General features: G+C 38.4%; 1 protein-coding gene and 1 long non-coding RNA gene across 13 annotated transcripts in view; one reads left to right on the top strand and one right to left on the bottom strand.

Moving 5' to 3' along the window:
- The first annotated feature begins 6,127 nt into the window (after positions 1–6,127).
- On the top strand, positions 6,128–26,721 carry LOC105224047 (cytochrome P450 6a22). 12 transcript variants are annotated; one of them, XM_049457830.1, is made up of 4 exons: positions 6,130–7,123; positions 11,457–11,687; positions 11,834–12,085; positions 26,431–26,721. In XM_049457830.1, the coding sequence occupies exons 1-4, from the start codon at positions 6,268–6,270 to the stop codon at positions 26,592–26,594; spliced, it is 1,503 nt and encodes a 500-aa protein (XP_049313787.1). In that variant the 5' UTR covers positions 6,130–6,267; the 3' UTR covers positions 26,595–26,721. The 12 variants fall into 12 exon arrangements, with proteins under 12 accessions (XP_011200320.3, XP_049313787.1, XP_049313767.1 ...); XM_049457810.1 differs by having other exon boundaries at positions 6,131–7,161; positions 11,495–11,687; XM_049457826.1 differs by lacking the exons at positions 11,457–11,687; positions 11,834–12,085 and adding an exon at positions 17,271–17,501 and having other exon boundaries at positions 6,131–7,123; positions 26,179–26,721.
- Positions 6,342–27,284, bottom strand: part of LOC125778740 (uncharacterized) — a 28,533-nt gene continuing 7,590 nt past the window's right edge. The window contains exons 2-3 of the long non-coding RNA XR_007422891.1: positions 23,386–23,557; positions 6,342–6,496 (exon numbers count right to left, since the gene is read on the bottom strand). This is a non-coding gene — a long non-coding RNA (uncharacterized LOC125778740). The remainder of the gene's footprint in view (positions 6,497–23,385; positions 23,558–27,284) is intronic.

The raw sequence follows: 27,284 nt of genomic DNA, 5'->3' as shown, positions 1-27,284 counted from the left end.
ATATTTATTTTAGAAAGTCTTTTATTTTTTTCTACTTCAGTGAAATAGCCAGCTAATTTTAAATGCATTTCTGTGAGTATTTTCTGCATTTTGCATTTCTACCTCTTCAGAAAAATTTCTTATTACGCTCCACTGCATGCGTCAGCGCTACTCATCTCACGCTCATATGATAATTAAGTGCCACAATATACCTACCTACCCTATCTTTGCAATCGCACATGGCATGCCTAGCCAACATATGCCCTCTACAACTGCTGGCACATATGACACTTGAAGAATATAGCCATGTGTCCTATCCACTCAGAAAATGTCGCTCTGCTACAAACGTAGCTTCTTATAAGAGTACGCTTCGCCTGATGCACAACGCTTTGTGGCACCATTTGCACTTCTACTTTATGTGTCGCGTGTAATTTCTAATTTTATACCCATATCTTATTTTATATGGTACTAAAGTACTAGAATCAAGTTTGAGATTTCGTGAAATAAAAAAGTTTGTAGGAGATTGTTTCTGTGAGTGAGATCAGTACATAGAATTGCGCTCTGATCGATTACAAGTTAGGGTGGGTTAGATTAGGTTATGTCGTAGAGTTGATCAAAAATCGATGAATATCACTTGTGCTGATATCCGTCCTTTACATTACCCATAACTGCCTTAAAGAGAATCTCACAAATGAAACCCAGACACTTCACTCGGTTCACCGAAGACATGTCTACCGAGATATTTGAATCTCTGTCTGGAAAAAGCTGGGTAGTAGAGGAGAAAATGACAATAAGATACCACCTCGCCTTTCTCAAACTCCAGCTCCAGCTTTGACAAAGAGCGTCCGACAAAATGTTTAGTCGCACTGCTTCTGAATCTATTGGACAGTATTTAGTCCAGTCAGTAGTTTGGAGAATCTCACACCATACACTCTAGGCCAGAAGACTTATGGAGAGCGCACTTTAAAGCAGTTTAGATCCATAGACCCAGTTGTAGACCACAGGAGGATATCCAAGAACCGACTCGCTTCAGATCACATGAAATTAAGGAAAGAGCGCTCTTCCTATCAAGCTCATCAGCAAGTATAATATGGAAGAAGCTTGAAGCTGCATATTTCTAAATATTACGCACCTCATGACTAGTTTTGAGCGCAAAGTCAACGAGGTCACACCCAGTATAGGTCAGTATAGCCGCCCGGCTATTGGAGTGGATGCACACTCTTCTAAAAGAAGAAGCGGCACTTCACAGTAGTAGATCTACTTGATGATAGCCATTTCTGTTAGAAAGATGTGTTTGTCGTCTATGTAGTAGCTGAATACAAGAGGTGATGGAAAGCTCGTGACAGACGACTCCACATCGTTCTTCTTCTTCTTTACTGGCTTAACCAACGCTTACACGGTTATAGCCGAGTTAACAGCAGCAACCTATTGGTTTCTTATTTTTCCAATATGGCGCCAATTGGAGATTCCAAGCGAATCCAGGTCCTCTCCACCTGGTCTTTCCAACGGAGTGGAAATCGTCATCTTCCTTTGCTTCCCCCGGCGGGTACTGCATCGAAGACTTTCAGAGCTGGAGTGTTTTCATTCGGACCGCTGTCTTTTAATTCGCTGAACTATGTCAAAGTCGTCGTATATCTCATACAGCTCATCGTGCCATCGAATGCGATATTCGCCGTGGCCAACGCGTAAAGGAATCTTTCGCCGAACTTTTCTCTCGAAAACTCTTAACGTCGACTCATCAGTTGTTGTTATCGTCCATGCCTTTACACCATATAGCAGGACGGGAATAATGAGTGACTTATATAATTTGTTTTTTATTCGTCGAGAGTGAACTTTACTTCTCAATTACCTACTCAGTTCGAAGTAGAACCTGTTGGCAAGAGTTGTTCTGTGTTAGATTTCGAGGCTGACGTGGCTGGTTCCAAGATAGACGAAATTATCTATGACTTCGTAGTTATGACTGTCAGGAGTAACGTGAGAGCTTAGTCGCGAGTGTGACGACTGTTTGTTTGATGACAGGAAATCCTACAAATTCCTTAGTTGTCTATATATCTCCAACTGTTTTATCTAAAAACAAATTTTATCTCTCTCCAAAATGACTCCATCAGACTTTAAGCCGTCCTTACTAGTTTGTATTTCACCCATTTGCCGACTTGCTTTCGGTCAAAAGAAATACACACATATATATAATTCTAAGTATGCATTTTAATCTAATAATATACAACATTTTAAAAAGCTACTTTAACCAAATGGAATAAAAATATGTTATACAAACAACTTCGTCGAGTACACTCTCACCTGCACTCTCACTCGCCATCGTATACAGCGTTTCTCTTTCTGTAAATCATTTTATTTCTTTTTTTTACATTTATGGTCACATTAATGACACTTCTATGGCCACTTGTAAGTTTTTTGTTTAGCTCGTCGCTTTCACTTCAAAGTATATATATACATGCATACGAGGGTGGTCCAATAAGCGTATAGCTTACGAAAGAGAAAATAAAATTTTTGCGAAGTGTCAATTTATTGCTTAAACTATGATTTTCGAAGGATTTTGGAGGCCTCTGTTGCCGCAATGAACTCCTAACTCGACTCAAGTTTATGCACGGCGAGAGACTTTATTAAGTTTTGAAAGAAAAAGAAGTCATGTAGTATCAAATTTTGAGAACATGGTGAATAGGATAGCTGTTCATAGTCTATTTCAAACAAATGTGGTGATGGCGAAGATGTGGGTCAGTTCACTGCCTTGATGGAAGAACATTTGTGTTCTGTCAAGTGGCCCTGATCTTCTGCAATTTGACTTTGAATCGGTCTAATAACTCAGCATCTTAGAGCCTTGTTACCTTTCTGTTCTTCACAAAATTGTCGAAGTTTGTAAATAACAGCTTCTGAAAACCAGAAAACGATTGCCATAAGCTTTCTGACCAATTTGACAGTCTTTGGTCTCTTTGAATTAGCTTCGACAGCCAAATAGACGGTCTTTTCTTTCTTCGAATCACTTTCAACGGGTGTACTTCACTATTTCGACTTTTGGTCTCTGGTTTATATTTGCAAATCCAAAATTCAACAGTGATCCCTAAACGATGCCGAAACTCCATCACATTGCCCTTAAACCATAGGCAAGCTGGCTTGCAAGGCGTTCGAAACAGAATTACAAGCTCGATTCGTTGAACTGCATGATAATAACAACTTTTTTTTGATACTACCGCGTCCTTACAATGAGACTAAGTACATATAGGACCACCCTCGTACCTATTTATTTTTTTGTAATTTTCAAACGTTTGTGCCAGCAAAGCAAACCGCCTGGGCTCTTAAGTCCAGAGGCTCGTGGTTTGCCATTCTAAAGTGTACACATACGGGGCTTGGGTAATATTTGCATTATACTTTACCTAGTTAACGTCCAAAGGGCTCTCACAAAGAGCGCAGCAGGTAAGCAGACGTTTATTGTGGATACAAAAATTTTATAAATTAAGCTTTCATTAGCTAAAAGAATAGGAGAGGTAATATTAAAAAGTGAAGTCTGTACTGTTTCAAACAATATTTCGTTAGAGGTCCACAATAGAGTGAGGAAGTAAAGCAATAACGGTGGCCGTTTCGATGCTTATTGTTAAAGAAACATCGCGCAATCCAAGCAAAAAGTACTTAAATTTTACTAGCAGCAATGCTTTATAAGCGTGTAAGCAGATGCTCGGCACAACCTGTGGGTTCTCTCCCTCTCTCATGCATTGGTGCAACACAGCTATAGTTAGACCAATGCTGCTCTACGTTGCAGGGGTATGGTGAACAAGCGTACGAAAATTCACCTACCAGAAGCCAATGGAAAGGGTTCAGGCGTTCACTGTGATGTGCATAACGGAAGCTTTAAGAACAACTCCAACGGTGGCTCTTGAACTGGCACTAAACCTACCACCTATAAGAACTTTTCGCTGAAAACTGCACAACAAAATCGGCGAAATGACTACTGGCTGTAGGAGAATTTACATATAGAACCTTCAGGTATAGCGCGGTGTGTAATGGCGGTTCGGCAAACACCGACTACATGACCCCACTTTTCAACTGTGAAAGAAAGTTCAAAGGTGTTAAAATGGACAATGGAGTTGGTACGGAAATACACTGCCTAGAGTCACGCATAAGACAACCTTTTAAGTTGCCGGTCTACCGCAGTATAATTCAAGCGGAGTCTTTCTTATTGCGAAAGCAGCGGAGCTGGCCTTCAATGCACCTGCCGGCAATTCCAGAGTCACCTTCTACGTAGAAAGCTAAGCAGCAACCTCGTAACGCATATCCTCGTATCGCATATCGGCCAGAAGTGTCTTGGGAAGCAGGGCGGCAGTGGAAAGTCTTGTCAGAAGCAAGCACTTCTAATAGATGCCAGGAGAGAAAGGTGTCGAGGGCAATGAAATAGTGGACGAGATTGGCAAGAAAGTTATACGGCTAACATCCAAAAACGTGACAAACATTGGGAAACCCATCCGATGTCGACAGAAGTAGTATAGTAAAAAAAATCAAAATCCGATGGAACGAGCTACCTGGTTGCAAAACTGTAAAAGTCATGTGCAAAACGGTAGATCCACCGGCGAGTTTGATCTTTGTTCGTCAAGTGAGAACTTTAAATCTCAATTGCCTACTCAGTCGGAAGTAGCACCGATTGTCAAGAGTTATTCTGGGTAGGATCTCGAGGCTGACGTTGTGGGTGACATTAATGCTGGTTCCAAGATTGACGAAATTATACACGACTTCGTAGTTTTGACTATCAGCAGTGACGTGGGAGCCAAGTCGCGGGTGCGACTACTGTTTGTGTGATGACAGGAGATATTTAGTCTTGCCCTCCTCGTTCACATTCAGACTAATACGCTACGCTTTATTATCCAGTCTGCAAAAAGCAGAACTTACAACGTGGCTGTTGAGGCCAATAATATTAATATCATCGATGTACGCCACTCATATAAAAGATTATAACTTCTCGATTCCGCTGTGCTACTCGAATTACTTTCTCCAGCAGAAGTTTGAAGAAGTCGCATGATAGGCAGTCGCCTTCTCTGAAATCTCATTTGGTATCGAACGGCTCGGAAAGGTCCTTCCCGATTCTGACGGAGTTTTTGGTATTGCGGTATTGAGTGGTAGACGTGTTTAAAATTTCAGAATAATACCTCAAAAACTGAGGGCCTAAATCGACTCAGATCGTCATGCTGATCATTGCTATATATACCTTTTAAGTTACAAGAAGGAGGTTAAGGTCTCCAACTTTTTTTTGCTGGGTGAAAAAATCTTTATAGCAAATAAAAAAGATTATTTAGAGTATAAAAATGCTACACAAACATAATAAATTGACGACAACGAAAACAAGAATGCACTGAAGCTGATATACCCTTCACAGGTGCATTTCTTTTAGTAACTATGTGTTCAGTTTATATGGAAGCTATATGCTATACTACCAAATTTCATGAATATATCTTGCCAAATGCGAAAGTTTTCCATACAAGAACTTGATTCCGATCGTTCAGTTTGTATGGCAGCTATATGTTATAGTGGTCCAATATCTGTAGTTCCGACAAATGAGCAGCTTCTTGAAGAGAAAATGACGTTTGCAAAGTTTCAAAACGATATCTTAAAAATTGAGGGACTAGTTCGTATATATACAGACAGACAGACGGATAGAGAGACGGACATGGCTAAATCGACTCAGCTCAACACACTGATCATCTATATATATATTTTATAGAGTCTCCGACGCTTCCTTCGGAGTGTTACAAACTTCGTGACAAACTTAATATACCCTGTTCAGGGCATAAAAATATATAATAAACAAAACCACATACACGATATGAACCCCTAGAAGAATAAAAATGAATAGTCACGTCAGCAGATTGTTGAAATTGAACTGGCTATTCGAGTTTCACGTTATTTGTATATGGAATATATAAATAGATCTTTTTCTACATGTCAGGTAACTACATAATTATAAGTCCTCACTTAACTGTCTTTATAAAATGAAAGTCAGCAAAACAAACAGTTACACAAAAACTTTATATAATCGATACTGTAAAATGCAGATAACCCTTACGTGTACTTCATGGCACGTTATCAATATGACTATTATATACAGCTGTGCATTTCGTTGGTTGTTTTCATATAAATGTAAAATTTTTTACAAAACTAAATGATAGTGATTAGTGAAGCTTACAACAACGGACGCGTTGAATTCAACCTCACTGAAACGTATAGCCGAAACGAAATTCTTGAAAATCAATAACGAGTTTAGTCGCGCCAACTAATTTCATATACAAAATGGATTTCTTTTTTGTTATATGTTCCACGCTTTTTTTATTATTCATCAGCTATCTACGCCACAAATATCAATATTGGGAGCAACGTGGTGTGCCTCAGCTGCAAATGAATTTCTTCTATGGAAACTTCTTCCGCATAAAAACCATGCATAAAACAGAAATCTTCCACGAAGTCTATAAAAAGTTTCGTGGTAAAGCAAAATTAGTCGGTACATACGTTTTTACCAAACCTGTAGCCGTTGTGCTGGACTTAGACTTGGTGAAGTCTATATTAATTAAAGATTTCAATAAAATCGCCGATCGTTTCGAACAACGTAAAGGCAGTGAGGGCATTCTCCATCGTCACCTGCTTCGTCTGGATGGCGAAAGGTGGCGTCCATTGCGCACGAAACTCACACCGACCTTCACATCGGCCAAAATGAAGTTTATGTTTCCCACGCTGGTGACGGTAGCACAACAATTGGAGGAGGCTTTCAGCAAACAGTTGACCAAAACATCGAGTGGTGACGTTGAACTACACGATTTAATGGGTCGCTTTACAACCGATGTGATTGGTCATTGTGTCTTCGGTGTTGACTGCAATAGTTTGAAGGATCCGAATGTGGTATTTCGTCGCATGGGTCGTCGCATTTTTTATCCAAAATATTTCTCCATACGTCTACATATATTTATGACTACATATCCCGCTCTCTTCAAATATCTGAAATTTTTCAATGTCCAGGAACATTCAAAAGATCTCGAAGATTTTATGGTGCAACTTGTAAGTGATACAGTACGGTTGCGTGAAGAACAAAACATACACCGTAACGACTTCATAGATTTGTTAATTGAGTTGAAAAATTCCAAAGATACGAAAGGTATGTCTCAAATGAGTATTGAAGTGATGGTTGCGCAGGTTTATATTTTCTTTGCTGCGGGCTATGAGACCAGTTCTAGTAACTTGAGTAACGGGCTATATGAATTAGCGAAGAATCCGCACGTACAGGAGAAGCTGAGAGCGGAAATTAAAAGCATTCTTGAGAAACATAATGGCGAGTTGACATACGAAGCCATGATGGAGATGACATATTTGGATCAAGTTATAACGGGTGAGTTGACCAGTTGAATTATTGGCTATGCAACTATGCACGGTCTAAAGCACAACTTTCTCAAAAACAAACATATAGTGCAGACTATAAGTTAAAGTAGACCGTATTGGTAATATTAAAAACATGCTTATGTGTTTCCTTTACAGAGACTCTACGTAAGTATCCAGCAATTGGCGCTCTCACCCGTGTCTCCACTGACAACTACAAAATACCCGATACGGATATCACACTTGAAAAGGGCACACATATCTACATTCCCGTGACAGGGATCCATAATGATCCAGCTATCTATGATAATCCTAAGGAATTCCGCCCGGAACGCTTCCACCCGGATGAAATGCAAAAGCGCCACCCTCAGGCTTTTCTCGGTTTCGGTGACGGACCTCGTAATTGTCTTGGTCTTCGCTTTGGACGTATGCAAGTGCGCGTTGGCCTCATAACTCTGCTCAAATCATATCGCTTCAGCTTAACCGAGAAGACACCAAAAAAATTGGAGATTTCTAAAAATCATCTCGTGCTCGTGCCAAGTAGCAAAGTGTGGTTGAAGGCAGAAAAAATATAAAGCTAGGCGAATGTATTTAGTAATAGTATATTTTACTTTTTATGTTTATGGATTTGTATAACTTCTTTTAAGTAGTTTTCGACTCAGAGAATTGAGATTTACTAATACATATTGAGCTATTGTCTGTCTAGTTAATATAACAGGCATTTTTCAGGGATGTGATTCGATACCAATTCAGTTTGAAGTAGTTGACGAATGATCTGTGTATATATCTAAAACTAAAATTGTCAAATATATTCTGTTCTTTGTAAAATTTTCAATAAAGTTAATTTTGTGTAATAATGCATATAGTAAATAAACTCCTCTCCAAAGGTTCTTGGAGTATTCGACATGCCAAGTTCTCCATCTCTGACGACCAACTGTAGTCTAATGAATTCAAATCTGTATTTCCAGCTATGAAACGAAGAATATTGCCTTCAAGCCACTGCTGGGTGGTTTTTGCCTTTTGCGCTGGAGAAGAATATTGATGGAAGATCCAATACACTGCATAAAGGATACCTGCTTGTACACTGTTGCCTCAATTTGAACTCCATTTTAAGAGAAGTGAAATAGAAAAGAAAGAGAGGCAGAAAGACGGAAGCGCGTATCGCTTTGAGATGCTGACTAGCAGGAGTTCGGTCCGAAAATGTTATCACAAGGTAAAGCAGCAAACAAAAGCTTTCAAGCTCGGGTCCGGCCTCTGTAAAGATAGAATTTCGGAAAGAACAGTGCACGAAACTGTTAGGTAGCGAAAGCAGTGCTGCGAAGGGGATTAAAAGAATTCGCATCAACAATCTGTAGTGACAGCATTGTCGTTCCGTCTCCCCACCAAGAAGAAGTGAGAGCGACTCTAAGGCGTCTTAAGAACAACAAAACACCAGGAGCCAATGGACACAGGCTGAACTGTTTATAGCCGGCGGTAAGTGGAATATGAGTGTACTCTGGCTTCTCTGGCTTATTCACAAGAAGAGAGATCTCATCAGTATTGTGTGGAACACTTAAGCTTATTGTAAACAAACTGATTTGAACTTACTTGTATTACTGTGGCCTTAGACCTGATAAATCTACCGTAGATCAGATTTTCACAACATGCCAATCCCAGGGAAGCAAATAAAACAGATCGACACCCACTACCTTTTGGTCGATTTCAAAGACGCCTTCGACATCGTTTACGTAAGCTGCCTATTCGACGCCAAATTTAAATTTGGAAATTGTTCAGATCGGTTAAGTAGAGCATATAGCTACCATTCAAACCGAACGATCGGAATCAAGGGCTTGTTTCGAAACTTTCGCATTTGACGTGGTGTTTTCACGAAATTTGGCAGAGATTACTACTAAAGGTAACAATATAATCTCAAAAAATTGTTCAGAATGGATTACTATAGCATATAGCTTCCATACAAACTGTCGACCATTCGATACTTGCTGATCTCATCTCGTTCAAGAACAATAACCGCCATGCAAACCGAAGTGGGATTGTGCTGTCCGCAAGGCCCACGATTCATATTGGTTTTCATCACTTCGTATAATACTGGATCTTCCTCTGCATCAGGAATTTCAGCAGAAATGATTTCATTAATTAGACCTGGGGTAACCACCATCCAAAAAAGAATGTCTGCATACGGCAAGCCTCTCTTTGAAAAATCGTGCTGGGACATCGTGACGATCGCTTGCTGATTGACCGCGATCCATAATTACGCACGTATGTATGTCACCGCATTCTTGGAGTACTTCTTGCCTTGCCTTGGGCTGCCATACGTTGATGGAAAAAAGAACGCCGGCCGATATTAGGGCGGCCTCTTCTCAATTGATCACTTTGTGTGAAACACATGTAAAGTTTTCACTAAATAATTTTAAATATTTTTTCTTTTAAATAGTCAGAATAAAACAGCAAGCGACCGAAATTGAATGATTCAAATAATTTACAAATCAAAATATTGGAAAACAAACAAAAATTGAAAAAAATTTGTATAGGAAAAAGTTACTTTTTGGAATTATCAAATTTTCCGACATTTCCTCATGAAAAGTATAAAGTATTTTTATTTCTAAACCTTCCCCGATCCACAACGAACAACCTCTGAAAATTTCATCAATATTGGTTCAGCCGTTCTCTTATCGTTACTAACAAACAAACAATCATTCGTTTGTATGGGAAAAAGGAAAGGGCTATTTTTAGGGGTTTTTTGGAAATTATTACAATTTTCTTGCCATAAAAACCATTCTTGAACCCCAACGAACATTTTAAAAAAAGAATTGGCAAAATTGGTCCAGGCGTTGTTGTGTTATGCGCTTAGCAACACATTTTACGATTCATTTTTATATATAAGATATATAGAAACATATGTACATATATTCTTGGTACATGTAAGATAACTAATTATAAGCCTCTCACTTAACTGTCTTTATAAAATGAAAGTCAGCAAAGCAAACAATTACACAAAAACTTTATATAATCGATACTGTAAAATGCAGATAACCCTAACGTGTACTTTATAGCCCGTTATCAATATGACAACCAGACGTAACTGTGCATTTCGTTTTTTTTTCATATAAATGTAAAATTTTTTACAAAACTAAATGATAGTGATCAGTGAAGCTTACAACAACGGACGCGCAGAATTCAACATCACTGAAACGTATAGCCGAAACGAAATTCTTGAAAATCAATAACAAATTTGGACGCACAAACTTATTTCATATACAAAATGGTTTTATATTTTGTTATATGTTCCACGCTTTTTTTGTTAATCATCAGCTATCTACGCCATAAATATCAATATTGGGAGCAACGTGGTGTGCCTCAGCTGCAAATGAATTTCCTCTATGGAAACTTCTTCCGCATAAAAACCATACATAAAACAGAAATCTTCCACGAAGTCTATAAAAAGTTTCGTGGTAAAACAAACTTAGTCGGTACATACGTTTTTACCAAACCTATAGCCGTTGTGCTGGACTTAGACTTGGTGAAGTCCGTGCTAATCAAAGATTTCAATAAATTCACCGAACGTTTCGAAATACGTAAGAGCAGTGAGAGCATTATCGATCGTCACCTGTTTCGTCTGGATGGCGAAAGGTGGCGTCCATTGCGTGCGAAACTCACACCGACCTTCACATCGTCGAAAATGAAGTTTATGTTTCCCACGTTGTTGACGGTGGCACAACAATTGGAGGAGGCTTTCAGCAAACAATTGGCCAAAACAGCAAGTGGTGATGTTGAACTACACGGTTTAATGGGTCGCTTTACAACCGATGTGATTGGTCATTGTGCCTTCGGTGTTGAGTGCAATAGCTTGAAGGATCCAAATATGATATTTCGTCGCATGGGTCGTCGCATTTTTTATCCACAATATTTCTCCATACGTCTACGTACATTTATGACTACATATCCCACTCTCTTCAAATATCTGAAATTTTTCAATATCAAAGAACATTCAGAAGATCTCGAAGATTTTGTGGTGCAACTTGTACGTGATACAGTACGTTTGCGTGAAGAACAAAACATACAGCGTAACGACTTCATAGATTTGTTAATTGAGTTGAAAAATTCCAAAAATACGAAAGGAATGCCACAAATGAGTATTGAAGTGATGGCTGCACAGGTGTATATTTTCTTTGCTGCTGGCCATGAGACTAGTTCTAGTAATTTGAGTAACGGGCTATATGAATTAGCGAAGAATCCGCACGTACAGGAGAAGCTGAGAGCGGAAATTAAAAGCATTCTTGAGAAACATAATGGCGAGTTGACATACGAAGCCATGATGGAGATGACATATTTGGATCAAGTCATAACGGGTAAGCTGACCAGTTGATTTATTGGCTATGCAACTATGCACGGTCTTAAACACAACTTTCTCAAAAACAAACATATAGTGCAGACTATAAGTTAAAGTAAACCTTATTGGTAATATTAAAAACATGCTTATATGTTTACCTTACAGAGACTCTACGTATGCATCCAGCAATTGGCGCTCTCAATCGTGTCTCCATTGACGACTACAAAATACCCGATACGGATATCACACTTGAAAAGGGCACGCATGTGTACATTCCAGTGACAGGGATCCATTATGATCCAACTATCTATGATAATCCCAAGGAATTCCGCCCAGAACGCTTCCACCCGGATGAAATGCAAAAACGTCACCCTCAGGCTTTTCTCGGTTTCGGTGACGGACCTCGTAATTGTATTGGTCTGCGATTTGGACGTATGCAAGTGCGCGTTGGCTTCGTAACTCTGCTCAAATCTTATCGCTTCAGCTTAACGGAAAAGACACCAAGAGAATTGGAGATTTCTAAAAATCATCTCTTGCTTGTACCGCATAGCAAAATTTGGCTGAAGGCAGAAAAGCTGTAAAGATAAAACTTGTTGTGATACACAATTATATTTATTCTATGGTCAACGAAGTTGAGCAATATTTGTACTGAAGCAGAAGTAAAGAGCTTCAACAAATGGTCCGGTAAAAGAATGTCTGCAGAAGAAAGTCGGTTATTTTATTTTATTTCAGAAGTAATAATTAAACTATGGAATAGTGATTTAAGTGAAATGATTTAAAATTTTGTGAAAACACTGCAATCTACCTAGACTATATCAATCAAGTTTTTAGACAATATTTATACCCTGAGCAGGGTATATTAAGGTTGCCACGAAGTTTGTAACTCCCAAAAAGAAGCGTCAGATACCCTATATAGTATATATTTAAATTATCAGTATGTTGAGCTGAGTCGATTGAGCCATGTCTATCCGTCTTTATGTATACGAACTAGTCCCTCAGTTTTTAAGTATCGTTTGAAATTTTGCAAAAGTAATTTTCTCTTCAAGAATCTGCTCATTTGTCGGAACTGCCGATATCGCGCGACTATAACGTATAGTTACCATACGAACTGAACGCTCTGAATCTAGTTCTGGTATGAAAAACTTTTGCATTTGATAATATATATTTACGAAATTTGGTATAGATTATTTTCTAAGGCAACAATGTAATCTCCGAAAAAATTGTTCAGATCGGATTACTCTAGCTTATAGCTTCCATACAAACTGAACAAAAAGGTACTAAAAGATATTAAAGTTTCTTCTTGTTTTTTTATAAATTACTTGAATGTTATACGAGTATAGGCCCGGTTTTTTCAACTTATAAGCATGTTTTTAGAGAGTGATAGACGTGAGTAAATTTTCAGAACGATATCTCGTAATGGGAGGATCTAAATCGACTCAGATCGTCACGCTGATTATTTTTATATTTACTCACTTATTATAAGTTCTTTTTGTTTTTTTCCACTGTTATTTTATTTATTGAATCTGCTTTTTTTTAAGCCTAACAATAAGTTTTAAAATCTTAAATCTATTTAAAAACTAGACAGGCTCAAGCCGTGATTGAGCTGTTTTGGTGATACGTTGCTCTTCAATACGCAGACATGTCTCTTCTTTTAAGGCGTGTTTGATCGCAGGAATGTATCAAAGCATTAGCCAAAGGGTTTGGGTGATCTCGCAGTTTAGATATATATTTAATTCTGCTATCTTCTACTTCTTTCTTTACCATAGGAATACCAAGGACTTTATGGATATTTTCGTTACGCATGTACCACGGTGAGCACGTGATTGTTCTAAGCATTTTCGATTGGAACCTTTGTAATATATCAATATTAGTTGCACAGATCGTACCCCACATCGGCTTTATGACCGTATTATACAAAAGCACTTTGTTGTCTAGGCTAAATTTGGAGTTTTTATTTAAAAGCCAATTTAAATTTGCAGCTCTAATCTTCATGCATGTTACTTTACTAGAGATGTGTTTTCTTCACCTAAGTGAAAACTAAACCTAACTTCGTTCACTTGGTTAATAAAACGCTGTTTATGGTACACCAGCACTTTATCTTTGTCTTAGCGAAAATGAAATGCTCTTACTTTCATTCACATAAATTCGCCTGTTCGCTAGATTCTTAAACTTAAATTCTCCGCTAATGTCTTGATGCTAAAATGTGGCATTTGTTTACGGCTCACTATAGTTGTGTCGTCCGCAAATTTTAATAGATCTGTTATGAAAGATCTGTTGTATGTATGATGTATAGTGTGGGCCTAAAACACTGCCCTGGGGTACCACATCTAGAAATATTGCTGAACAGTATCTGAAACTCTGTGTGCCCATAAATTTTCTTTATTTCGTTAGTACAATTCTATTTTTTTTAATCTTATGTAAAGGCCTTCGTGCCCATTATCAAACGCACGAAATCCAATATTGATGAACACTCCCTGTGCTCAAATGCTTTCCTTATCTCGTTAGTAATTCTATTTACTTGTTTGGAAAGGAGACATCTTTGATAGTAATATTTTTTCAAATACTTTTGAAAGACAGGGTAGAAGACTGATTGGTCTGTATGAAGGCGGCTGTGTTAAGTCTTTCCCAGGTTTATCTATCAAGATAATCTGCGACTTTTTCCATGAAATTGGAGAGTATCCTAAACTAAAAAGAGCATTGAAGAGCAAAGAGAGCAATAATTGGTAACTCAATTAGCATTTTTGGGGATATACTTGTATTATCAGGTCCCGGAGACTTTTTTGGATTAAGTTCTTTGATGATACCAATAATTTCAGAAGGTGAAGTCTTAAATTGAAAATACTTGTATTATCAGGTCCCGGAGACTTTTTTGGATTAAGTTCTTTGATGATACCAATAATTTCAGAAGGTGAAGTCTTAAAAGTTTCGACCGACTCTTTAGCTGTGTTGGGTAAGATTGACAGCTTAAAGTTGTTCTTTGACAAATTGGGTTGAAATACCTTTTCTAGGTGATTTGCAAAGCAATTAGCCTTTTCCTCGTCACTTCGAGCCCAATTTCCGCTCAAGTCTTGTATTGGCATGTTGGAGTCAGTTGGTGGCTTCATGGACTTTTGAGCTTTCCAAAGGGAGATTTGCTTGCTTGAATTTGGCCACGGCTTCTTTATATATGTTTATTTCATTATTTCAGTGTTGAATTCTTCCTCTCGTTTAAGGGGTTTTTTCATTTATAAGCCTTTCTATTTCACTATTTGTGATTTTTCTGGGACCAAGCGGCTTATAGTTTTTGTTTGGTGTTGCTAAGACTGCTGCGCTGGTTATTATATCATTGACTTCTCTCATGATTTCGTCACTATCTCTTACTGTATTTATTTTGTACTCAATATTAATGTGGCTACTCACGTATTTTTTATATTTTAGCCAATTCGTTTTATAAGAAGTTAGACAAACTTTTGGATTAACGAATATGGGTTGTTCGCATAATTTTATTAGTACAGGAGAGTGATCAGATGATAGATCAGTAGATGTATCAGCTATTATGGGCAATTTATTTATATTTTTGATTACAGCAAAGTCAATTAAATCTGCTATTTTCTTGCGATCACTAGGCCAATATGTCGGCTTACCAGGAGATATTATTTCAATGCTGTTGTGCCTATTGCCGTACCAGTTTGATACAGCTGTCGTCCTTTCGGATTAATTAGTCGTGAGCCCCAATGTGTGTGTTTTACATTGTAATCTCCACCTTCTAGATATATATGGCCTAGTGTTCCGAAAAAGTCTTTAAATTGGATGTCTGTAATTTTAAACCGAGGTGGGCAGTATTTGACTTTCAGGTTTAAGTCCCCGCAGCAATTTTTTATAGTTATTGTTGCAGCTTGTAATTGCACTGTGGCATAAGATTCTAATGCGTGGTGATTTAACCGTTTTCTAACCAACACTGCTGTTCCTCCACGTGCCTTTCGCAGACCGAAAACTCTATACCTCTTATGACAACAATTAGGCCTTTTGAGCTCTTCACTTGGTATGAATTGTAATTCTTGTTTTTATTTGACAAAAATTTAACGATTTCCATGAAACTTTTTTCAGTGGACTGAATTTTTGCTTCATCTATATGAATACATGTAGGTTCTCCAACGTTTTTTGCTGGGTGCAACAATCTTTTCGGCATATCAAAAAGATTATTTAGAGTATAAAAATGCTACACAAATATAATAAATTGATGCCAACGAAAAAAATATATAATAAACAAAACCACATACACGATATGAACCTCTAGCAGGATAAAAATGGATAGTCACGTCAGCAGTTCGTTGAAATTGAATTTGTGGCTATTCGAGTTTCACATTATTTGTATATGGAATATATATATATATATTTTTGGTACATGTAAGATAACTAATTGTAAGTATCTCACTTAGCTTTCTTTATAAAATGAAAGTCAGCAAAACAAACAATTACACAAAATCTTTATATAATCGATACTGTAAAATGCAGATAACCCTTAATTCCGCTTTATGGCACGTTATCAATATGACTACCATATACAACTGTGCATTTCAATGTTTGTTTTCATATAAATGCAAAATAGTTTACAAAACTAAATGATAGTAATTACTTAAACGCCAACTGTGGCGAAGCTTACAATAACGGACGCGTTGAATTCAACCTCACTGAAACGTATAGCCGAAACGAAATTTTTGAAAATCAATAACAAGTTTAGTCGCGCCAACTAATTTCATATACAAAATGGATTTCTTTTTTGTTATATGTTCCACGCTTTTTTTATTAATCATCAGCTATCTACGCCACAAATATCAATATTGGGAGCAACGTGGTGTGCCTCAGTTAAAAATGAATTTCCTTTATGGAAACTTCTTCCGCATAAAAACCATACATAAAACAGAAATCTTCCACGAAGTCTATAAAAAGTTTCGTGGTAAAGCAAAATTAGTCGGTACATACGTTTTCACCAAACCTATAGCCGTTGTGATGGACTTAGACTTGGTGAAGTCCATATTAATTAAAGATTTCAATAAATTCACCGAACGTTTCGAAATACGTAAGAGCAGTGAGAGCATTATCAATCGTCACCTGTTTCGACTGGATGGCGAAAGGTGGCGTCCATTGCGTGCGAAACTCACACCGACCTTCACATCGGCGAAAATGAAGTTTATGTTTCCGACGCTGTTGACGGTAGCACAACAATTGGAGGAGGCTTTCAGCAAACAATTGGCCAAAACATCGAGTGGTGATGTTGAACTACACGATTTAATGGGTCGCTTTACAACCGATGTGATTGGTCATTGTGCCTTCGGTGTTGAGTGCAACAGCTTGAAAGATCCGAATGTGGTATTTCGTCGCATGGGTCGTCGCATTTTTTATCAAAAATTTTTCTCCATACGTCTACGTACATTTATGACTACATATCCCGCTCTCTTCAAATATCTGAAATTTTTCAATATCAAAGAATATTCAAAAGACCTCGAAGATTTTGTCTTGCAAATTGTACGTGATTCATTACGTTTGCGTGAAGAACAAAACATACAGCGTAACGACTTCATAGATTTGTTAATTGAGTTGAAAAATTCCAAAGATACTAAAGGTATGCCTCCGATGAGTATTGGAGTGATGGCTGCACAGGTGTATATTTTCTTTGCTGCTGGCCATGAGACCAGTTCTAGTAACTTGAGTAATGGGCTATATGAATTGGCGAAGAATCCCCACGTACAGGAGAAGTTGCGAGCGGAAATTAAAAGCGTTCTTGAGAAACATAATGACGAGTTGACATACGAAGCCATGATGGAGATGACATATTTGGATCAAGTTATAACGGGTAAGCTGACGGTCTTAAACACAACTTTCTCAAAAACACATAGTGCTGACTATAAGTTAGAGTAAACCTTATTGGTAATATTAAAAACATGTTTATTTGTTTCCCTTACAGAGACTCTACGTATGCATCCAGCAATTGGCGCTCTCACCCGTGTCTCCATTGACGACTACAAAATACCCGATACGGATATCACACTTGAAAAGGGCACACATATCTACATTCCAGTGTCAGAGATCCATTATGATCCAGCTATCTATGATAATCCCAAGGAATTCCGTCCGGAACGCTTCCACCCGGATGAAATGCAAAAGCGTCATCCTCAGGCTTTTCTCGGTTTCGGTGACGGACCTCGTAATTGTATTGGTCTTCGCTTTGGGCGTATGCAAGTGCGCGTTGGCCTCATAACTCTGCTCAAATCTTATCGCTTCAGCTTAACGGAGAAGACACCAACCGAATTAGAAATTTATAAATATAGTTTAGTGCTTGTGCCGCATAGCAAAATATGGCTGAAGGCCGAAAAATTGTAAAAATAAAAATCGTTGAAATATCAAGCTTGAATAAGTGATACTTTTTTTCACGAGAAAGTGATTTTATTTATTTTATTATAATGATTTGATTGTTATATTATGTTAAATTGTAAACTCCTATGAATTGATTATAAAACTTCTCAGAGAATACCAGATAACTTTGAGCCGATCACAAAATGCCAGAGAAGCTCTGCTATGCTCTCCGGGAGAGACCGAAGGTGCTATGTTGGTGATATAGACTTAGGTATCTAAATGCACTTGAGGTGTACAACAGCCATGACGTCGGAAAGTATAGAGGCAACTAGCAAAGTCGGTCTGCTCAGACCGACCAACTATTGTAGTGTCAAAGAAGAAGAAGGGTGTAATGCCCTTTCAGTACACTCTCCATTAACTATTACAACATCTGGACGATGGTCACGTTGAACCTTTGGAATAAAATTTGAAGTTTTTACTTATATTTTATCCTTTTGCTATTAAGATTTTCATCAACTGTTAACTTTCTTTCATTTTTAAAAAAGATACTTTCATAGTCGGCGACCGCGTGTCACTGAAGAAGCCGTTTGCATCGATAGATTTGAGCGACATTAGATTGTCTGGTAACCATTGCTAATTGATTGATTTCGTCAAAATGTCATTTATTATTCAAGTAACTCTATTTTGTATTTCCGGGGAAAATTCAGCCAATTAATTCATACAGTAATCAGCGTAAACCGATAATAAATATTTTTTTTGCGCTGTCATTAACAGCTCACTGTGCGCGAGTATCAATGTTGACTAATTCGGTGGCCGGGAAATAAGGGGATGGCATGTCATAATGTCGTAAATTTGAATTCGTATTATATAAATCTACGATCAACATTAATGTTTCATCATACATACTTGTATATATCTCAGACATAAAACCTATCTGTGCTCATTGCGCTCTTTGTATAAATATGTAAATCGCTACAATACGTTTTCCGTCATGCCATTGCTTTGTTGTTTCTCACAAAGGCGTTTTGCAGGGTATTCTGTTATTATGCCTTTGAGAGATAAGCAAGGTCAGGGATATATAGTGGATGCATTAAAACTTCCCAGCCAAGCTCTTCTAATTTTTGCAGAGTCATTAAAGATGTGTGTGGTCTAGCGTTTTCCTGATGAAAGACGAAGCTCTTTCCGTTAATCAGTTGTGGCCATTTTTTTTTAGATTGCTTGCTTCAATCTCATCAGTTGTTGACAATAAAATGTACAATCAATCGTTCGACCAGACTGTAGTAGCTCATAGTAGATGATTCCTTTCTAATTCCACCGAATAGTCAGCATAACCTTTCGAGGCGTCAATCCTGGCTTTGTAACTATTTGTTGAGCTTCGCCACGCTTAGATCATGATTTTTTCGCACATTATTGTCGTATTTTATCCACTTTTCGTCTACATTCCTTCAGAAATGGTTAGATTTCATTTTGTTTCAGCAAAGAATCGCGGATATTAATTCGCAGGCAACACATTTGATGCCCAAACATCGATTTTATTTTTTAAGCCAGCCTTTTTTAAATGGTTCAATCCCGTCTGATGATTTGACGGTCCTGGTCAATTTTATCCATAATTTTATCGAATTTTTCAACGATGGTGGCTTTTGTGGCATTCTTCCCTTTTTATAAAAAAATTTCAAAATATAGCGAATTTCTTCATTATTTTCACTCATTTTTGAACAGCTGTAACTTTTTTTCAACTTCCTCGAATTTATTTGTTTTTTTTTGTAAAATGAAGCTTAAATCTCACCTTTCCAACACTATAAGACATGACACAAAATACGAAAAAACTTTTTCGACTACACAATATATTATTAATTAGGGGAATGTGGGGAATGTTGGGCCACGTTTTGATTTCGGTTAAAAAGTCACATAAAAGTTATTTTTTGTGAAAATTCCAAAGCATGGATTTGTAATGCGAGTCGTAACCTTCCTTTTGATAACATTGGTTTGATAAAATTCTTCAAAAATTTAAAAGTTATAGCCATTGGCGCAAAAACCTGATTTTGCGATTTTGAAAAAAGGTGGGGAATGTCGGGCCAGTAAATCGATTAAAACATGATTGTTACCGATGAAAACCGTTTATTTATCAATGGAAATGAAAGAGAAATTCATAAATAATAAGAAAAATAGGAATTGGCGAAAAAAATTATTCCGACTCGCAGTGGATGCAGGTGTAAGTGTTCGGGTTCGGTCCGGCACATTTCAAGTGAACCTCTCGATCTCAAACGATGCAATGGGCCGTGTTTTGACGATTCTCGTGCTTCGGCATCTTTTTCTTGCAAATCGTGCAAAAATCGAAGTCCTCTTCGATGTCGGTTTCGGTCGGAGACGGGCTTCTCTTCCGTGGCGTCTTCGATTTGCCACGGCCTTTTTGCTTCTTGGTTGCTGGTTCATCGGCTGCCTTCGTCAATTTTTGCCGCTTTTTTTCGGCCTTATCACGCAGATCTGCGACAACCTCAGGCGATGTCAAAATCGTTGACTCCATTGTCTTGCGGCCACGTTTTGATTTCGGCGCAGGTGTGCCCAATTTCAACGGGCCAACCGATTTCAATGCATCACGGAGCTGTGGAGCCGAAACAAGAGACAACGACGATGATGCAGCACCACTTGTTGAAGCTGGGGCACTTGTCAATGCCTCCGACGTTGACACCTCCTCATTCGCAGCAGTCACAATGGCATCACCAGAGGCAAGAACTCGACGTTGATTGTCGGCGTCTTTCTCTTCGTCACCGAACAAATTTTCGCCGCACAGTTCCGAAGCGACAAAGTCAACTTCAGTGAAAATTTGCGGGTTGAACGGGTAGATGCCAGTTGTTCGGAAGCCGGATTTGATGGTTTTCGGCGTTAACATAACATCGAGGCACTGATCGACAAGGAGCGGCACATGATGCAGATCGAAAGTGACACCAATGTTGGACTTTTTCCATGCATCATGCTTCAAGGTCATCCTGCCTTTAAATGGTGCAAATACCGCAACATCTAGCGGATGCATTTTGTGACAGCAACGTGATGCCATGATCCAACGCCAAATCTATCGCCTCGGTCGATAAATGCGAACCGTGGTTGTCCAGCAGCAACATGGTTGGCGAATCGGCATTAGCACCGGTGTGCTTGATGAAATGACGCATGAATTGAAAGAATACGTCAGAGTTCATGTAACCAGAACCGTTCGCAACACCAACAGCGCCATGACTCGCATGAGTCATAAAAATCTCTTTCATGTTGACTCGGGGAAAGAGGAAGAATGGTGGTATAGACTGGCCACTAGCGCTGACGGCCAAAGCCAAAGACACATTGGTGCCTTTTTCGGCAGATGTTGATGAGCCGACCTGCTTTTGTCCTTTGCGCGCGATGGTTTTGACAGGTCTGGTTGGCACGGTCGGGCACCCGGTTTCATCCATGTTCCATATTCGGTGAGGTTCAAACGGCGTCTTACCGAGAACGGATGAAAGGTTGGCAAAGAATGCATCGACATTCTCTTTGTTGAATCGCTTCGCACGGCTCTGGCTTACTTGCTCTGGTGTTCGCAGTGACAAATTTTTGTGGCGTTTCATGAACGCCAACTGCCAATCCTTACTCGCCTGTTGATTGTCGTTCCATGGATCCGGATACGACGCGCCAACTTTCCGAGCAAATTCATACGCGAGCTTACGAAGCTCCATCAAACTAATTCCATAGTTGATGTCGCTGGCCTGGAGAATGTAGCTTATCAGCGCCTTCTCTTGTTCGATGTTGAAGATCTGAAATAAAAAAAAAATTATTTATTATTCGATGAAAGAAAAAGAAAGAAACCAGCAGAACTCACTGCCATCGTCGTGCTTTCAGCCAGCAAATTCTTCATTACATCGGCATTGGCAGTAGTAACGTCGATGCTCGCACCATCAAATGCTGCAATATAACGCATCAGGTTGGTCCTCGGAATTTTGTGTGCCGTCGCAGATTGTCGAACGCTGTTGTGATGTATTTTCACCGACTTTATCGCCTCCAAAATGTTGTCGAAATCAACAATTTTCTCTTGTTTGGGATAGTACCGCGGCATAATGACTAAAAAGAATTTTTCGGAGCACGAAACTATGAGGAAATGTTGAAAAACTATTGTGTTGTTGAAATTCTGCACGAAAAATCACTTATACACGTCAAATATATGAAGTTAGCATGTCAAATGTAAAAAACTATGTGGCCCGACATTCCCCGTAATATTCCCAAACGCTCATATTTGCAAAATGGCGGTGGATAATGAACACAATGTAAATTCGTGCAAAATTTCTTTTGTGTGTCGAAGGCTAAAGGCTCAACTAATATTATAAACATATTTACCTGGATGAATTTATTGGAAAATGTGAAAAAAATCAACTGTGCACAGAGTTGAAAAAAAACTTTCGGAGTGTCGAATTTCTTTTTGTTGTCGCAGAAAGGTTATAACACGTGTTCACAGCTCGAGTGCTATATAGAAACTGAGCTTAGTATGAGACGAGCCGATGACAGTTGGTTGCAGCTGTCAACCTATACTAGGGAAAAAAATATCGCGCTGGCCCAACATTCCCCACCTTCCCCTATTATTAAAACCAATGTTGCACTTTATACCATTCTCTCTAGAAATTTTTGGTGTTTTTTTTTGGAATATAAGAGTTGTAAATATTTAATTTCATTAATCGTTCTCTCACGTACTGTATATATCGTATTAATAATCCATACCATGACTAAGTATATTATGATATCTTCTTTCTTTCTTTACTGACGCAGACAACGCTTACGCGATTATAGCCGAGTTATATCATTGTAGACATAATTAGACAGCACAACTTCAACAACTTCAACAACAACAAGAAATGCTACAGTCAATCTTATCAAAGCGATAACAATAATACCGTCCCAAGTGCAATGCACTAAGAAAGATGACACTGATTTTTTTCCTATAAATGCTTAGTGTGCGGACCTACACCACGTTAGTCTACATAATGCAAAGCATGCGTAACATATTGCGGAAAAAAAGAAAACATTAAAAAAAATTTTTTTCAAAAATATTTACAGAAACGAAAAAGAAAACCACGGGAAATATTACTATATGAGAGTGTCGTGTTAACAGCAATCTAAACCGAAAAACGAGTGTTTCAAGATGGATTTCTACTTCATTATATTTTCCACAATCTTCATGCTGCTGCTCAGCTATCTACGCTACAAATATCAATATTGGGAGCTACTTGGTGTACCTCAGCTGAAAATGAATTACTTTCTTGGAAATCTCTTCCGCATAAAAACAATACATAAAACGGAACTGTTACACGAAGTTTATAAAGAGTTTCGTGGTAAAGCAAAGATAGTCGGCACATACATTTTCACCAAACCTATAGCCGTTGCGCTGGACTTAGACTTGGTGAAGTCCATACTAATTAAAGATTTCAATAAATTCACCGATCGTTTCGAACAACGTAAGAGCAGTGAGAGCATTGTCAATCGTCACCTGTTTAGTGTGGATGGCGAAAGGTGGCGTCCATTGCGCACGAAACTCACACCGACCTTCACATCTGCCAAAATGAAGTTTATGTTTCCCACGCTGCTGACGGTGGCACAACAATTGGAAGAAGCTTTCAGCAAACAGTTGGCCAAAACATCGAGTGAAAATGTTGAGCTACATGACTTAATGGGTCGCTATACAACCGATGTGATTGGTCATTGTGCCTTCGGTGTTGAGTGCAATAGCTTGAAGGATCCGAATGTGGTATTTCGTCGCATGGGTCGTCGTATTTTTTATCCAAAATATTTCTCCATACGTCTACGTACATTTATGACTTCATATCCCACTCTCTTCAAATTTCTAAAATTTTTCAACATCAAAGAACATTCAAAAGATGTCGAAGATTTTGTTGTGCAGCTTGTGCATGATACAACGCGTTTGCGCGAGGAACAAAACATACAGCGTAACGACTTCATAGATTTGTTAATTGAGTTGAAAAACTCACAAGATAAGGAAGGCGTGCCTGCAATGGGTATTAAAGAGATGGCCGCGCAAGTGTTTATATTCTTTGCTGCTGGCTATGAGACCAGTTCTAGTAACTTGAGTTATGGGCTATATGAATTGGCGAAGAATCCCCACGTACAGGAGAAGCTGAGAGCGGAAATTAAAAGCGTTCTTGAGAAACATAATGGCGAGTTGACATACGAAGCCATGATGGAGATGACTTATTTGGATCAAGTTATAACGGGTAAGCTGAAGATTTAAATTATTTCTTATGCCTGAATCGCATCTTTTTCAAAAGCAACTGTCATCACCATATTTGTCACGATCGGCATCTCTGCAATTTATTACAATACACATTCATTTTTATTTGTTCTACTGTAAATATTCATTCATTCATTTTTACTTTGAATAAGTCCATTTTAACATGTAAGCGGGCAGTCGCATTTTGAATTCAATAAAGAACGGTCATCTGACTCTGTCTTGAAGGACAGACTTCAGGGGTGGGATGGACCTAAATAATTCAACGGTAGTGCAACTGAAAGAAGCATTGAAAAAATTGAATTTAAAGACTAGCGGGACAAAAGCCGAACTAATAAGCCGACTCCAAGACGTAAATACAGATTTGCTAAAGCAGGTCATGGAGACATGTGGCGCAGAGTTAGCGCAGAGAAGTGCGCGACAACGTAGCCAAGTACGCAGACACCACCTACGTCGTGCCATCCGAATCAATCGTTCATCATGCAACAACCGTTACCAGTAATTGCGACACAAGAAATTAATGCGTCAAATGCGCACTTGCTAACAACACCACAAACAGAAACGCACACAGAACAGAGAGAACGATCAGCGCCTTCGTTAGATGAAACATGCACGAGATCGGAAGAGAGAGCACAAGCAATAAGAGGCCGATGTTATACACTAAGCGAAATAGCAGCGATTCTGCCTGAGTTGATAACACGTACACGTCTATCAAATTTATGGAGAGAGTTGAGCAACTGAGAACAACGTACATATCATTTCGTCATATTTGCTGTTCTCAGTAGGCTGTGGAGAGTGGCTAAGCAATGGGCTGATGCACAGCTAGCTTATCGTGAGTGGAGTGATTTTGTAGTTTCTTTTTTGGCAGATTTTCCGTGCGTTAGAAATTCTGCAGACGCACATATAAGAATGAACAAAAAGGAGTAAGGGTGAGAAAATTGATGCATTTTATTATAAAATGCTAGCAATTGACCGACGAGATAATATTGACGATATGTTTATAATACGATATATTGGACAAATGGGACAAAAGCCGAACTAATAAGCCGACTGCAACACGAGAATTTGAGTAGGGTTTTAAGTGCAATGAAGTTTACTTAGTGTTCTGATTTATTACAATCGCTGTTGAGTATACCACCGAGCGCGGAGAATAAATTTAAGCTAAATGAACTTCAGTACAAACAGCAGCAAACGCCAGAAGCGGCGAGTAGGGTAAGCAAGAGTGTAAATGGCCCAATATGTTCTAATTGTCAGGAAAGAGGGCACATTGCAACGAATTGTGTGAAGCTTCGGAAAAAGAGAGAAGTTAAACAGAATGAGCGAGTGCATCGAATAAAAGATAGTGAAAGTGCAGAAAGTGCTAGAAGTTGAAGAAAACGATAAGTCAGTGAATAAAATAGAAATAGAAAGAAATCAGTGAAAAGAGCTGTGCATGGACATTGAAATGTTTGGCAACGAAAATGTAAGGCACAAGGCACTAATTGACTCAGGCAGTAGCAGATTACTGGTTAGGAAATCAATAGCAACAAAGTATAGTTTGTGTATCACTGAGTGCGATGAAAGATTAATTGGTTTTGAAGGTAGTCAGATTACCTGCCCCGGAAAAATGTTAGCTCATATTATTATGAATAAAGCTACACGATCTGTCGAATTATGCGTAATAGACGACTCAGTGATGACTTACGAAGCAATTGTTGGTTTCAGTTTTACTTTGAATAAGTTCATTTTAACATGTAAGCGGGCAGTCGCATTTTGAATTCAATAAAGAACGGTCATCTGACTCTGTCTAGAAGGACACAAGATATAATGCAAACTATAGATATCGCTCCCATATATCATAAATATGTCAACTTATTTATTATTGAATTAAAGTAAATCCAATTAGTAATATTAAAAAAATGCCTGTTTGTTTTGCTTTCAGAGACTCTACGTATGTATCCAGCACTTGGCGCTCTCACCCGTGTCTCCATTGACGACTACAAAATACCCGATACGGATATCACACTTGAAAAGGGCACACGCATCTACATACCCGTGAAAGAAATACATTATGATCCAGCTATCTATGATAATCCCAAGGAATTCCGCCCAGAACGCTTCCACCCGGATGAAATGCAAAAGCGTCACCCTCAGGCTTTTCTCGGTTTCGGTGACGGGCCACGTAATTGTATAGGTCTCCGATTTGGACGTATGCAAGTGCGCGTTGGCTTTATAACTCTACTAAAATCTTATCGCTTTAGCCTTTCGGAGAAGACACCAACGGAATTAGAGATTTCTAAATATAGTATAGTGCTTGTACCGCATAGCAAAATTTGGCTGAAGGCAGAAAAGCTGTAAAGATAAAACTTGTTGTGATACACAATTATATTTATTTTATGGTCGACGAAGTTGAGCAATATCTGTACAGAAGTAGAATTAAAGAGCTTCAATAAATGGTCCGGTAAAAGAATGTCTGCAGAAGAAAGTCGGTTATTTTATTTTATTTCAGAAGTAATAATTAAACTATGGAAACGTGATTTAAGTGAACTGATTTAAAATTTTGTGAAAACACTACTATCTACCTAGACTATATCAACCAAACTTTTAGACAATATTTATACCCTGAATAGGGTATATTAAGGTTGCCACGAAGTTTGTAACGCCCAGAAGGAAGCGTCAGATACCCTATATATTATATATTTAAATTATCACTATGTTGAGCTGAGTAGATTTAGCCATGTCCGTCTGTCTGTCTATATACCAACTAGTCTCATCGTTTTAAGGAGTGATAGACGTGAGTAAAATTTCAGAACGATATCTTGGAATGTGAGGATCTAAATCGACTCAGGTCGTTGCGCTGATCATTTATATATTTACCCACATATACGTATATTAGGTTCTCCAACGTTTTTTTCTGGGTACGAAAATAATAAAAAAGATTATTTAGAGTATAGAAATGCTACACAAACATAATAAATTGATGCCATAAAAAAAAAATATATAATAAATAAGACCACATACACGATATGAACCCCTAGAACGATAAAG

Source organism: Bactrocera dorsalis, chromosome 1 (assembly GCF_023373825.1).
Source record: "Bactrocera dorsalis isolate Fly_Bdor chromosome 1, ASM2337382v1, whole genome shotgun sequence".
Classification (NCBI taxonomy): Eukaryota; Metazoa; Arthropoda; class Insecta; order Diptera; family Tephritidae; genus Bactrocera; species Bactrocera dorsalis.
This window is presented reverse-complemented; position numbering and strand designations above follow the sequence as displayed.

Excerpts from the sequence above, each read along its gene's own strand:
- LOC105224047 (XM_049457830.1), top strand. The coding sequence starts at position 6,268 with ATGGATTTCTTTTTTGTTATATGTTCCACGCTTTTTTTATTATTCATC. Across the intron at positions 11,688-11,833 it reads TTTGGATCAAGTCATAACGG|AGACTCTACGTATGCATCCA; the intron begins GTAAGCTGACCA and ends TTTACCTTACAG. Across the intron at positions 12,086-26,430 it reads CGGACCTCGTAATTGTATTG|GTCTCCGATTTGGACGTATG; the intron begins GTCTGCGATTTG and ends GTAATTGTATAG.